The 15,679-nt window shown below is 41.8% G+C and overlaps 1 protein-coding gene across 3 annotated transcripts in view; it reads left to right on the top strand.

The window, feature by feature from the left end:
* Positions 1-15,679, top strand: part of pla2g4ab (phospholipase A2, group IVAb (cytosolic, calcium-dependent)) — a 46,417-nt gene that overhangs the window by 13,330 nt on the left and 17,408 nt on the right. For all 3 annotated transcript variants that reach the window (XM_076278927.1, XM_076278928.1, XM_076278926.1), the window contains 3 exons: positions 6,984-7,120; positions 14,055-14,277; positions 14,983-15,097. In XM_076278927.1, the coding sequence (XP_076135042.1) occupies positions 6,984-7,120; positions 14,055-14,277; positions 14,983-15,097 (475 nt within the window). The remainder of the gene's footprint in view (positions 1-6,983; positions 7,121-14,054; positions 14,278-14,982; positions 15,098-15,679) is intronic.

The following is a 15,679-nucleotide window of genomic DNA, read 5'->3' as shown; positions in this document are numbered from 1 at the left end:
TACACATACATACACACATACACATACACAGACACAGACACACACACACACACACACTTGCACACACACACACATACTGTACACACACACACACACCAACTCAATGGAGTTCACCACAGAGCTAGAATGATTTATTAGAGCTAGAATGATAGAGCTAGAATGATTACGCCTCAACAGGAAGATGTTCATACGCTGGCTAGAATGAAGGAGTTTTCACAGGACTGAGGCGGCATTAGAGATCTACATTAGGGTGCATCAAATGCCCCTCAAATCCTTTCTGCAATTTCTATAGTGGTTTTCGATATTCCATTTGATGCACAGAGTATATCTGTGAAATCTTAGAAAGATTAAACTTTGTCTAGGGGTACCACAAATGCACTGAATTATCATGATTGTAGGCGGATTTTGGGCATTTTCACCATTTAACTACATGCTGGTACAAGCCTTGTAGTCATGGGAGATGCAGAGTCCATGCTGAAAAGTGCAGAGCTAGGTTGCCAAATGTTATTAAGAGAGTGTTGGTATAATAAAACTCTTCATGTCATGAACTACAAAATATTGGATCATTTATGGCAACGTTTTAGTTAAAACAAGCAGTCGAGCAACAAAGGTGAGCATTAACGTGCCGTTGCTGAGATGAATACCAAGTCAAAAACTATTGTGCCTTGGCTTGGGGATTCCCATACAACTGAAGATACTTTAATTTTGAGAGGAGCTTCCATTCAATGTTGATGTGCTAAAGTGTATGTATAACTTTATCAAATTTGAATGCAAAGGTAAACAATCATCAGTCATCCAAGAAGCCGCAGAGTATGTGCATGACCAAATACTGCTATTTTACCTAAAGACAGATATACTGATCAAGGAATATGACAACTGTTTACATTTTCTAAAGAATCTGTGTAATAAGGCCAAGGAAATGTCAAAGATTCCAAAAGCGAGTAGAGGAACCAGTAACCATTTAAAGAACACCAAGAGTTTCTGTCAAAGACTTGCCAGTTGTTAGCCTAGAAATCTAGACGCACCCTAGCGGCAGCAAATTACATTTGCTTCCAGGGCTAGTCTAGCAACTCTCCGTTGGCTTGTGAGCTCGAAAAATTAAACTTCTATCAGGCCAATCAAATCGTGTATAGAGTCGTTAGGCGGGCTTAACATAATAATTGATGGCAGTTGCCAAGGGCGTAGGTTTGGTCTCAGCTTCGGTGGGGACATCCAATCCCCCCCCGGCTGAAGAGTTAACTTTTACTGACAAGAGTCAGACTGTCAATAGACAATAGCCTCTTTCATTATTTATAGTACTCTAAAGATAAACTAGCATCTCCGACTGGAGAGAAATATGTGCAGACGAAAACAATTGTTTAAACGTAAATAAATGTTTGACCACTAGATGCCAATTTTGTTTCTCAGATAACAGAAGCTAAGCATATCTTAAATTTGCCCAGATTATATAGTCATATATATCATATAGTCATATAGTTATATAGTATTTTATTTATGTTACTGAGTATGGAAATGCACCATAGTTTAGGATTGAATATGTCTATGAATTTATGCGACTCTAAATTATATTTGTATTTGCTTAACTGTAATTGGAATTCTTTTGCTGTAAGATACCAGTGCCTTAATGGCGATTTCCTTTGTTATTTCAGACTGTTGGCAATACAGAATATCAGAAGTGAATCTACTCCTTCTCATTATATTGTACAGCAATGCTGCTGACTCCAACTGAATTGACAATTTGACATAGGCTAATAATTAGAACCTCACCTGAAGCCCTGATGCTGTTTCCTCAACCTGCCATCCATCTGTAGTGATTTGATGCTGTCTTTCCTGCATACTAAGTGGTTCATTCATTTTGTAGCCTATCCTTTGGCTAGCGAGTTTAACCCTCCTACCATATTGTATATGATAGTGTTATTTTAATATTATTCATCAAATAATGATTCATTATATTTGAATAACCAAAAGTGTTAACTTATTCACATTGCCAACACGTTTTTACAGCATGTGTCATAACAATGCAATGACAGTCCTTCAAACGAATTTGGGTCTCCCTTTTATTTCTCTGCATTGTGTAGGCTACACTCAGAAATTCATAACATAAACAGAATAGAAACGAAAAATGTCCAGATCCAATGTTTATTGTGACTTCCAAGATTCTAACTTAAGGTAGGCTAATTAACATTCAGTGACTTGGTAATAGCATCTATTGTGATAGCGCGACGTATATGCGACCGTGCTGCACACCCCTAATCAATACTCCTGACCTTGGTTGAAAGATTACAGAAGCTAGGTTTATCTTTAACAATATCCTGGGTAACATATGCTATCACCAGTTAATACTATTTTTCCACATAATAGAATCTGCATAATTTGAAAGCCTGGTCACTACCACTGCTAGCTTGTGTGGCTAGTTATTTTGCTTACTTACACTCTGCTTTATGAAAAAGCTTCGTATTTCCGTCCCCTTTCTTCTTCTTGGGTGGCATAGCTGATCTACACACCACAAAAAGGGGTTTGTATGTATGCTGAAGGGAAAAGGGAATATCAAAATGTTTCACTCTAGCCTTTCATGGGGTAGGCCTATGTATTGACAGACAGCCCTGGTAACTTAGCTTACCGTTGTCGTTGACACACCTGCTCGCTTGACTACAAGCAATGTGTGTGCAGCATGCGTGTAAGATAACCCTTCCCCCTCCCCCTCGGTTTTTCAGCCAATCAAATGACGACGTTTCTTGTACTGTCGTGCTGGCTGTCGGAATGATCAGCAGCACAAATAGACCTCTCCAGAATATATCCCGCCTCCTAACTTCCGTATCCATCCAACTTCCGGGCGTGGATTGTCTATGGGAAATAACATGGCGTTTTGAAAGATCGTACCTGTCAAACTCTGTAGGTGACAAAGTAGAAAAAGCTGCTGGGCAGATTGGCCTACACACTTCTGCCATCTAGTTTCCACTGGATTTTTTGATTTTCGGTGCCGTTTAAGTAGTATAGTCTATAGTATACTACTTAAACGGCACCGACAATCAAAAAATCCAGTGGAAACTAGATGGCAGAAGTGTGTAGGCCAATCTGCCCACCAGCTTTTTCAACTTCGCTACCTACAGATGTTTTACCGGTATGATATTTCGAAACGGCATGTTATTTCTCATAGACAATCCACGCCCGGAAGTTGGATGGATACGGAAGTTACGGAGGCGGGACTTATTCTGGAGAGGTCAATGAGTTCGCTAAAATATTGGTGGGGACAATTTTGTCATCTTAAAATATTGGTTAGGACTAGTCATGAGCGTCCCACCCTAAATCTACGCCCATGGCAGTTGCAACAGTTTGGCTTGAATTCCCTGCTACTTGAAAACAAAGAGTATGGATGTTGCTGTTGGCCAACAGTGTGACACGAGTTAAGCTTGTTTTAAGATGGCAAAAGTTTGAACTAGCCAACTACATGTAGCTCCGCTGGTGGGAAAACGCATGGGACTCAGCGCTGTCCTATTGCATGCAGAGGGAATTTGAAAGACAACCGATTATCCCGCCCCTCGGACTGAGCACTGCGAACGGTGAGTGCCCAGACCCTACAATTTAGTGTGGGTCTGGCTCGTCAGGCTAGCCAGTTGTGGCACCATGAAGCAAAAAAGTTCAGAGATGAAGAAGATAGGGCTTTTCTAGAGTCCATGAAGACAGACAGGAAGGCATGTTGGTCAGGAGCAGATGTGCTATCTCAAGGCAAACATAAGAGGAAATATATGACAGAATAACAAGGAGGAGAAGGGAGAAGGAGGAGCTGAGAAAATCTCCAAAATAAATAGTAAGCAGTGATATTGTTGAGGAGGTCGAACATTTTCCAGTTCCAGAAACTTTTCAAGTTGATCCTGACTTTCAAGGCTCCATTCAGTTATACCACACCGCAAGAAAAACTGGAGACCCAAAACTTTGCCCCATGATTTTGCTGCCCATAATGATGTAATTTCTCTTATGAAGAGGGGCAAAATATCATCATCAATATCATCACAATTTATGTGGAGATTGGACACGTTTTCTCTCTCATATGCCAGCCTGGACAGGTTTAATCGAAAAGCACGCTTAAAAATCTCAGAAGACATTGAGGAATCCTGGAGTCCTTCCAATAACATGGCATTACATTGGGATGGAAAACTAGTAGGCACATTAGAGGACCCTTACCATATGGAGAAATTATGTGCTGTGTTGGTGTCAGGTGAACATGGCACAAAACTTTTGAGTGTGATGCCACTTCAGGAAGTTGGCAAGGGTGAGACTGGAAGAAACATTGCTAAGAACATGGCAGCTTTTGGAAGATTGGTAGTGTACTGATGCAATTGCTGCAATGGTGTTTGACACACTAAAGACTGTATAATTATGTTCCAAATAGTTTAGTTTGTGTTGATATGTTATCATAAATTTAATTCCAACTGCAGTTTTTATAAATTAGAGATTCTAAGGAAAGGAGTTAGAGCTTAATACGGATTATGTGCTAGGGAAAAAGTACAATGTTCACCAACAAATGTAAATATTAGACATACATATATTGAATTAAAATATATATTTTTTGTAAACAGAAGCTAGATATGTCACTAATTGACATTATTACGTTTAAATGTAGTGTAAAGAAGATTATTGGAAAATAACAAAAATCGGGCATTAAATATGAAATATTGTCAAAATGAAGGTGCATTGTACCCCTAGATCATTATCAATCTTCACCAAACTTCATATTTAGTGTTTATTCATCAAATGGCATAATATTATTCACCACAGAAGAGTTTTTGAGGGAAAAAGTGGCACTTGATGCACCCTAATCTACAGTACATGGCTGATTAGTGCAGCGCTACAGTTACAGTATCTGACAGATCTACATGGCAGACAGACAACGCCCCTTTTGGAGCTCCGCTAAACAGCGTTGCGGGGACCTCACCAGGGCTGTCCAGGAATGGCTTCCTCTGCTGCGCTACTCTGCATCACGCCGTGCAACGTTGCCGTTTTATCTCACGTTACGGCAGGCCATTAGCCTCAAAAAAACGTGGCTTGCCTCGAGTGTGAGACTGATAATGAGACAGCAATATTGCTGAAATGAAGAGTGCTGATGGTATGCCGGGGGCGACATCGCTCGGACTGACCTCAACTTTTGCATATCTGGCAGGCCCTGCTCACTTCCTGTTGGGCTGAGAGTGTGTGTGTGTGTGAGAGAGAGAGAGAGAAGTGCTGAGTCAATGAGAGCAGTTGAACATTGAGAGAGTGGACAGTAAAGATAGAAACAGATGCGGTGCTCTCTAGTACCCTCAGTCTCCTCCCCCTCTTTCTGTGGTATTCGCAGACACACACACACACACACACACAGACACACACACACACACACACACACACACACACACAGACACACACACACACACACACAGACACACACACACAGACATTCACACATGCACACAAAACGCACAAGCACACACACACACACACACACACACACACACACATGCATATGCACACATTCATAGAAACTCATGCACACACACACACACACACACACATATACATGCACACACACACACATATACACATGCACACACACGCATACAGCATTTTAGAAATAAAATATCTTGTGGATATTTTGGTTTGAGGCCAGGAAACCACAGAGGCAAGATTATCGATGTTACACACACCCACTCTTCATGTGGCCTAATGGTGCCTGTGATCTGAGAGCAACACGCTTGAGCTCCTGCTGAATACAGCCTGTTATCGTGTACCTGATCTCAACTCTGATCATTAATTGTCTTATCAAAATAGCACTGAAGTTGTTATCACTCGTTATTATCTTTCACATCGACAGTTATCTACAATCAGATAACTCGATTTACTGGCATATGAGAGTTCCGTTTTTGAGTCAGCAGGGGTTTAATTCAGGACAGATGCAGTGACGAGAACTGCTACTGTAGGGGGTGGTTTTGAAACAGACTGTTACTTACTTCAGGCTCCAGATGAGTGTCTCAGGAAGCCAACTTCAGATACATTTAATGCATATCTTCATCATCACATAGATAGCTAACTATAAGGCTGATGACCTCTGTCATGGCCAAATGCCATAACGCACAAAAATCATAACATACCTAAAACATAACCTCCTTTGGGAAATGGTGCACGTGCAACTGTAGCAGAAATGTGTGTTGAAGATCCTGAAGGCTGGTGTTACAACCCACTGCACACTTTTAGTCTATTCTGTGGCTGTGCATGGGCTTTAGGCCGCACAGGGGAGATTGACCAACTGCACTCACCTGGAATGCAAGACCCGCAGTTCTTGATTGATCTCGTCCTCTTTACATCCGTGGCCAACATACACGCTTCCCAGTTCCCTTGCTTTTGTTATGTTTTGTTTTTTAGTTTAATAAAATGATTTATTCTTTTAAAATGAGCTTGCCCATCATATGCTTTCATATGCTTTGACCACTTGAGCTAGACCGTAACAGCTGTGGGTCAAACAACAGGCTCTGCAAAACTTGAGAGACCAGTTAGGTTCAGTTGTGATGTTTGAAAACGAGGGCAACAGATGGTCCAGACATTCTTTCTCTGAGCAGGAAATGATGCAATAAGCACTCCTTGTTATAGAGGAACTGACTGCGCTTGCGGTAAATATGTATAAGTATAAGTATATATACTCTTTTGATCCGTGAGGGAAATTTGGTCTCTGCATTTATCCCAATCCGTGAATTAGTGAAACACACTCAGCACACAGTGAACACACAGTGAGGTGAAGCACACACTAATCCCGGCGCAGTGAGCTGCCTGCAACAACAGCGGCACTCGGGGAGCAGTGAGGGGTTAGGTGCCTTGCTCAAGGGCACTTCAGCCGTGCCTACTGGTCGGGGTTCGAACCGGCAACCCTCCGGTTACAAGTCTGAAGCGCTAACCAGTAGGCCACGGTTGCCCCAATGGTGTAATCCATGGTGACACCTGACCATTGCTCCCCACAGGTGCCAGTGATCGCTGTGGTGGGCTCGGGCGGGGGCTTCAGGGCCATGGTGGGCTTCTCCGGGGTGATGAAGGCCCTGTACGAGTCCGGCGTCCTCGACTGCACTACCTACATCGCCGGCCTCTCCGGCTCCACCTGGTGAGCTCCGTCCGTCTATCTGTCTGTCTCCTCTCACTTCCTCTCACTTCCCGACCACCGACTTCCTGATTCCCGCCATCGACTTCACCCCTCTCACGCTTCCTCTTGCCATTCCTTAATGCTGTCACCTTTCTCCCAGTAGCCGTGCACGACAAGTTCAGTGACAAGCTCACCCATGAACCTGAATGAACCAGAATTGTGGGATTCTTTCTACATCTCTCTGTTACTATTCCTCTTTTTACTTTCACTCTCCCTCTCTCCCTCTCTCTCTATCTCTCTCTGTCCTTTCTCTCCTTTTCCACATGTGAGAATTTGTTGTGCTTTCCGTGTGTAGTGAACTTTTAGCCTCGTGCAGTTGGGTAATGCAACAACACCTCTCAATCAATTACATGCTCTTTTTGGACGACAAAACTGCACTTGGCTACACAACACTATTGTAGTTTTTATCACAGTTTTTGCATTAAAAACCACAATATAAACTAGATGTACCGCATAGCGGTACAAAATATGACCGCCGCTCAGTCCTGTACATCCATTCGGCGAAAATAAATCATATAAATTAATTTGTCTCCATCTTCTACTCCATCCCCCACTCTTGAAACTTTTGTGTATGCTTGTTTGGAATGTATGTTTGCGGGCCGCACACAAAGTAGCCTACTGGCGCTGCAAAGGTGAATAGATTTGTAGCACTTGCCAAAAAATTTGTAGCATTGTTATAAAACCTTTAAAATATCTAAACAATCACAAGTAGGGCAGTTCATCACAGTCAATCCATTGCAACTGTACTGATGAAAGGTACACCTGTAGGCTACATTGTATTTGGGAAAAGCAGAAGGTAGCAGCATAATGTATTTATTTATTTATTATTAAACAAAACAATCCCTGTCAGTTCCATGCAGTTTTCAACAGCTATCAAGAAACTGCAAAATAACTGCAAATAACTGACATGTCCAAAAGGGCCTTCATGAAATGCGTTGCTAGACTGTTCATACACATTTTAACAGGCCAAGTTGAAGAGCTACTGTCCGTTATTGTTTGTGCAAATAATATGCTGATTCATGTTCCCTTGCATTTTGCAACTATGAGGTCCATGGTTAGTCTGGCTTTCGCCAGACCAAGCTCAATCTTTTAAGAAATCGAAAAGGAATCGCCGGCAGATCAGGCTGGGTTCACCCAGCCTAGTCCATTGTAGGCGCCCGATAGAAATATTGTTTAATTTTGCGATTGAGATATCCACGCACTGGCGCCCCCCGGACCACAACCCCCCCCCCCTGCGACGTGTTCGCCCCTGGTTTCAGATATATTCTAAATGCAAAAATGCATAGAGGGAGTTATGACAAAACCGTGACTGTTAACAAACTATAAGCTATATAAGGTAGGCCCTATGCTAGGCCTATTACACAACATAAATTGTCACTAGGCTATGCTGGCGACCCAAATAAAATCTCCTTTGGGAACCAATGGCTTACAGTATCAAGCGGACTTAAGCTGCCACCTCTTGGCGAAAAGTTAATAGTTTTGCATATCAGTAGTAATACATGTCACGCAGCTGTGTGAATCACGGAAAGCGACACTTCTAAATGGAACCCAACCCACTGTACAGTAGCTCAAGGTCTATGGCTAAAGCAGCCATAATGAAAGCGTTATCATTGTTTGGATACTTCACACACACATGCTTTTTAATCGCATAGACTACTACTACCAAGCTGGAATTAAAGCACATCGACTCCCCTCTCACACCCTAAACACGCACTTCAAACAAACAAAAAACGTCTCAGTCTCACGGTATAGCCATAGGCAAAACTGTATTGTCAAGTCAAGTCAAGTTTATTTATATAGCGCATTTCATACACAGTGGTCATTCAATGTGCTTTACATAAACAAAACCAAACAATAATAACAAATAAAAGCATAGAAGGGCAATATAGTCAAAGAATAGTTTAAAGGTAAATATCATAATAAAAAGAAAACATAAAACACAAGGTAAAATCATTTAAAAATAAATAATAATTAGTAAGCAAAAACAAAGGCAAAAGTAGTAAAAAAAAGTAATAAAAGACAAGGTAGAATAATTATCAAGGCAGATTCAGAATTTGTAACTCGGCACAGTTTGGTCTTAAGTCTAGATTTAAAACTGGCTACAGTTGGGGCCTTTTTGATGTCATCCGAAAGTTGGTTCCACAGCTGAGCCGCATAGCAGCTAAAAGCTGCTTCACCATGTTTAGTTCTAACTGTAGGTTTTACTAGCAGGTTTTTCACCTGGGACCTGAGAGGACGAGAAGGTGTGTACTGCTGAAACATGTCTGACAAGTATTTAGGTCCTGCTCCATTTACTGATTTATAAACAAGCAATAGTGCTTTAAAGTCAATTCTGTGACTTACTGGAAGCCAGTGCAAGGACTTGAGAATTGGAGTAATGTGGTCAGGTCTTTTAGTTTTTGTTAGAATCCTAGCTGCTGCATTTTGTATCAGCTGAAGCTGTTTAATAGTCTTTTTAGGAAGGCCTGTGAACAGTTCATTGCAGTAATCAACCCTGCTGGAGATAAATGCATGAATGAGTTTTTCTAAGTCATGTTTTGACATCAGCCCTCTGAGTTTGGCAATATTTTTGAGGTGGTAAAAAGCTGATTTAGTTATCGCTTTCATGTGGCTGTTGAAATTTAGATCACTGTCAATTAATACACCAAGATTTTTAACAGTATCCTTTGCCTTCAACCCTTTTGTGTCAAGGAGAGTGGCAACCCTAAGTCCTTTTTACCAAATATAATTACTTCAGTTTTTTCTTTGTTCAGCTGAAGTAAATTTTGAGACATCCAGGTCTTGATTTGTTCTATACACTGACACATAGATTCAAGAGGACCATAGTCGTTTGGTGATAGAGCTAAGTAAATTTGCAATCTGCATAGCTATAATATGAAATCAAATTATTTTGAATGATTTGTCCAAGTGGGAGCATATATAGGTTGAATAATAGTGGCCCCAAGATCGACCCCTGGGGAACACCACAGGTCAAGGACGTTGGTGTTGAGGTACAGTTTCCGATGGCAACAAAGAAGCTCCTTTCTTGTAGATATGAACTGGCTAAAATCAGTGTCATTGGAAACTTTAATGAGAGCTGTTTCAGTGCTGTGATTTGCCCGAAAACCAGACTGAAAGTAATCAAAATACCCATTTGATGTTAGGAAGGTGGTTAATTTATTAAAGATAAGGAATAAGGAATAATTTTGCCAATAAAAGGTAGATTGGATATGGGCCTGTAATTGGCATTGGTAATGAGGCATCCAGGTTTTTCTTCTTGAGAAGTGGCTTTACAACAGCTGTTTTCAGTGACTTAGGAAAAGTGCCAGACAGCAGTGATACATTTACAATTTGAAGGACATCCGCCGCTATGAGGTGAAAAACAGTTTTGAAGAAATTGGTAGGCAGAGTGTCTAAGACACATGTGGAAGAGCTGAGATTCTGTACCGTTTTTTCAAGTGTTTCGTAGTCTATCAAGCTGAACTCTGACATCAAGTTTAGTTTCCCTCTGTTTGTTGCTGGAAGTTCAGGTTGTTGAATTTGTAATTGAGCAGATATGTTGAGTCTGATTTTGTCAATTTTACCTTTAAAAAAAGATGAAAACTCATTGCATTTATTAGTTGAGAGAAGTTCAGGCGCTAATTGTGAGGGGGGATTTGTTAACTTATCAACAGTTGAAAATAGAATACGAGTTTGAACTTCTATTGATAATGTTAGAAAAGAAAGACTGTCTTGCTTTGCATATTTCAGAGTTATATGTGCGGAGCATCTCTTTATGGATTTCATAGTGGATCTGAAGTTTGTATTTACGCCATTTTCTTTCAGTTTTCCTACACTCTCTTTTTAGAAGTTTAACTGCTGGATTTTGCCTCCATGGTGCTTTCTGTTTGTCCTTAACTTTCTTGAATTGTAATGGAGCAATGTCATCCATAATGTATTGGACCGGTGTAACGTTGGTACTAAATCATCCATCGCAAAGAATGATTTTTGTAGCACGTGCAACAAATATGTGTAGGTACAGCCTTGCCCTGGATACATCTCTCAACGTGCGCTCTAAAACATTTGGGTGCGTTAATAAATCTACATTGCGGCGAGTTGACACAAATTATTCACTTTGACGAATTTATGTAGTTTCAGTCCTAGTTACTTTACTTTGAGCCATGCTCTTCCTTACTTGAATCACCTTTGAAAGTAGAGGATTGAAGTAGCCTATATGGGTTTTTGGGAATGAACGTTGACTCAGATGCTTTTTGAGACTTTGAGCTAAATGTCCCAGCCCGGTGTTTAGGATGCATCATCAGGTTATCTTTCAGGTAGCCTATATTTTCCATTAGAAAACCATCACATAGCGAACGTGTTGTAGCTAACTCACTTAGCTCCTGTTAGTAGCCTAGGTTATGGTTATAAGCAAATGAGAGGACAGTCGAAAGATGCAATTAGTGCTGTTATCCAGAGACTTTCTAATGTGGAGACACAGCACTCAAAAAAATACTCCATAGAAATGCATGGGGCTAGTTTGTCATGCCAAAATGGCCGTTGTCTACACATATCCCACCCCTTCCTCGGCAAAACGTTGACATGTGAATACATTGAGCCAATCATGTGGTGTGATGTGAATACATTGAGCCAATCATATGGTGTGTTGTGAAGACATCGTGCCAATCATGTGTTGTGATCTCGCCGCTGGAGCAAGATTGGTGTCGTGAAGCCTTGCGCACGCGCAGTTCGACCCAAAGACTGTGCCCGATGAGTGCCCATAAAACGTTGGTATATGGCCGCCGAGTGGAGGGACTTGCCTAAAAGGACTTTGTGTTATCAATTTTCTTGGTAGCCTATAACCGCATTTATGGTTTTCTACAAATACATCAATAATCAAATTGGCCTCTATCACTCAACCAATGCTAACTGTAACATTATTTTACCTACTCTAGGCCATTGATATAATTTAAGATTAACGTAGCCTACCTGCAGTAAAAACCAAGCATGTCCGATAAACATTCACAGATTTATTTCGGCTTCAAGAAGAAATGGGAATTACATGTCATGCAGAAATCATCCTACCCTTATTAGACGTTCTCTGCAGGAAACTACAGTCTTGTCCTTGTAGAAAGCGTAGTGTCTTTCCAACCCACTTTAGATTAACTTCCAAGTTCCAACAAAATTACATCTCACTGCAACGATGCGCCATCTGGTGGACAAACGACTAAGTGACGCCAATACTGGAAATGCAGCCAAATTATTATGATGAATATTTGGTTTTCCTTTAATCCTACTGAAATTGCCGATACTGATGGTATGTGCGTACCTGTGTGTGTGTGTGCGTGTGTATATGTGTGCACCACCATCTACAGGCCAATGAGTGTACAGTCACTAAATGTACACATAACTTAATTTTTTTAGACCCCCCCATGGATGAAATTCTACAAAACTTGGCATACCCCCAGAGAATGTCAGGTTAATCATACACATAACATTTGGTGCAGTTCTGAACATCTTAACTGAAGAGAGGGGCGATTAAAGCAGAATGATATTGCATTTTCATTTTTTACCGGGGGGGTGCAAATCACAAATGAGTGATTATGGGCTAGGTTGATGTGGGCCCTTGAGACCAACATACCATAAAAATGTCTTCATCCTCGGTGCCATGGTTCAGGTATTTAGGAAAAACTGCATTTTTTGGGTTTCGGGGGGCCCAGCGCGGTGGGGGAGTGGCCCCCGGGGACCAAACGAAAATTTTCCGTAAAAGTCTAGTGGGGCTACATACCCACCAAATTTGCCCCGGTGGTTCGGTGTCCCGGTTATCGTTGACCAAAAATTCAGGAAGTAGATGACGGGGAAAAAAAAAAAGCTTTGCTAGCGGCAGTCATAATAAAAACTGATTGATTGCCTAAATTCATGACTCTACATAGCAGCACATGTCTTCAGTTACATTATATATGCAAACACTGCTTATATATGCAACAGATACAAAGCTACTAAACCTGTCCCGTTAACACTTACCACTGGATCTATGTTTCATGATATGTTGATGTTGGCATTTTGACGATATGGATCTAGAATCTTCTAAGCACAATTCCCAGTGAAGCATGGACCATTGCCATGTGTTTTTAGGGAAGTTGATTAAAAAAACAGTGCCCTCATGCTGGCTGCCTAGAGAAATAATGTTCTGTTGTGGTATGCGGATGGTGAGCCAGGGATAATCAGACTAGGCCTGGGCTTCAGTCCAGACTACCCACACACAGCAGGGAGATCAGACGAGCCAGTCTGCACTCTGCTGTTTGTCTCTCAGCTTGACTGTCTGTCTGTGAGCTAATCAATCAGTCTCTAATATGTTACAATACATGTATTCATTACATTCATTACATTACATTTATTTTACATTACATTACATTTATACATTTATCTATCTATCTATCTATCTATCTATCTATCTATCTATCTATCTATCTATCTGTCTGTCTGTCTGTCTGTCTGTCTGTCTGTCTGTCTGTCTGTCTGTCTGTCTGTCTATCTGGATATCTATCTATCTGGCTATCTATCTATCTGGCTATTTATATGTACAGTAAGTCAGCCAACAAACCAGCTAACCACCCGACCAATTAACCAGCCAACTAACCAATGAGTGAACTCCTGTCTCCCTGAATCTCTCTCTGTCTGTTTGCCTGCCTCTCTGTCTTATCCGTCTGTTGATGTGTATTGCACTGTCTGTTGTGTTTGTGATGTGCATCTTCATCATCCCCCTCCTCCTCGCGCCCTCTCTCTCTCTCTCTTTCCCTCTCTCTCTCTCTCTCTCCCTCTCTCTCTCTCTCTCTCTCCCTCTCTCTCTCTCTCTCTCTCTCTCTTTCTCTCTCTCTCTCTCTCTCCCTCTCTCTCTCTCTCTCTCTCTCTCTCTCTCTCTCTCTCTCTGTGTGGCCAGGTACATGTCGACGCTGTACTCTCACCCGGAGTTCCCCAGCAGGGGCCCGGGGCAGATCAACCAGGAGCTGATGCGCAGTGTGAGCAGCAACCCTCTGCGCCTGCTGCTGCCCCAGCACGTCACCAACTACATCCAGGCGCTCTGGGCCAAGAAGGCTCACGGCCAGCCGGTCACCTTCGCCGACATCTTTGGCATGCTCATTGGCGAGACGCTCATCCCCGCTGTGAGTGAGCACACACGAGTTTGATGATTTAACGTTTACCGTACACACATGCACGCGCACGCAAACACACACACACTCTCTCTTTTTCTTCTCTCTCTGTCTCTCTCTCTCTTTGTCTTTTGTTTTCTCTCTCTCTCTCGTTCTCATTATGCGAGTGGCCTTTACTGGACATTTATTGTGTTTTCCTAGCCCGAGCCTGAGCGTTACGCTGTTATCGCTATTTGTTTTTCTCAGGCGCCTCTGCTTCTTGTCTTGCTCTTTGGCCCAGTAGAGTTCTCTCCCTGTTGCCCATGGCGGAGGGCATCCTATTACACTGTATTGTGTTCCTAGCCGCCACTCCTCTGAGTTCTGCAGTGTTCTGAATGAGTGCACCAGGGCCTAATGTTCTCTCTCTTTGTCCTCTCGCAAGGCTCCAACTTTCCTCCACCAACCCCCCAACCCCCCCACACTTGTTTGTTAGTGCCCTTCATTGTCTAAATGTTTTATCTTTTCTCATGTCTTTTACTTTTTCACAATTTCTCTCTCTCTCTCTCTCAATTTAAATTTTCAATTCAATGAGCTTTATTGATATGACTGTAAGTGTTCCAATGTTGCCAAAGCAGTAGTTACATCAAAAGAATTAGCAATTAATATGTAATGATAACAATTGACATGTCTCTCTCTCTTTCTCTCTCTCTCTCTCTCTCTCTGTGGATTGTTCTCCAGAGGATGGACACCAAGTTGACTGAGCTGCAGGAGAAGGTGACTGAAGCACAGTGTCCCCTTCCCCTCTTCACCTGCCTGCATGTCAAACCTGACGTGTCCGAGCTCATGTTTGCAGGTGTGTGTGTGTGTGTGTGTGTGTGTGTGTGTGTCTATTTTTGTATACACATTCTATTTGCATAGGAAATACAGAGACACACAATAGTGTGAGGGTTGTGAGCTTTCTTTGGAATCAGTGGTTCTCCTGAAAGCCATTTGCATCCTTTGAGGAGAGAGAGGAAACAGATGACCATTATTTGTCTATATTATCTTTCCGATTAGTAGTCAGTGTTTGGGAAGAGGCCATAGTATGCCATACAACAGTACTGCAAGCCTAAAATTCACTGACGATATTGCGGATGCACAACGGGAATAGTATTTTGTAAAGGTTGTCTTGTAAAGGTTTTGTCTCTTAATTGACTAAACTAACATAAGGTCCGGCACTTATGTTTGTGTGGGAACTCGAATTTGAAACATGGTCCACACGCAGAAAAGCCTACTGTTCATTACTGTTTAAGACTGTTGCATCCCGTACATTTGGTACACATCTGCATTGAACCTAACATCCTGTACTTAAATGGTTTGGTACCAATATGTGTACCTTTACACCTCTAATTTCAACAAGGACAATCTGTCCTTTTCCTCCTCAAACAAGAAACAG

Source organism: Alosa pseudoharengus, unplaced genomic scaffold (genome assembly GCF_046254945.1).
Source record: "Alosa pseudoharengus isolate Yale_2024_CS ecotype anadromous, Long Island Sound unplaced genomic scaffold, YU_APseudo_1.1 YU_APseudo_1.1_scf_11, whole genome shotgun sequence".
Taxonomy (NCBI): Eukaryota; Metazoa; Chordata; class Actinopteri; order Clupeiformes; family Clupeidae; genus Alosa; species Alosa pseudoharengus.
The sequence above is the reverse complement of the archived record's forward strand: the minus strand, read 5'-3'. Positions and strand labels throughout refer to the sequence as shown.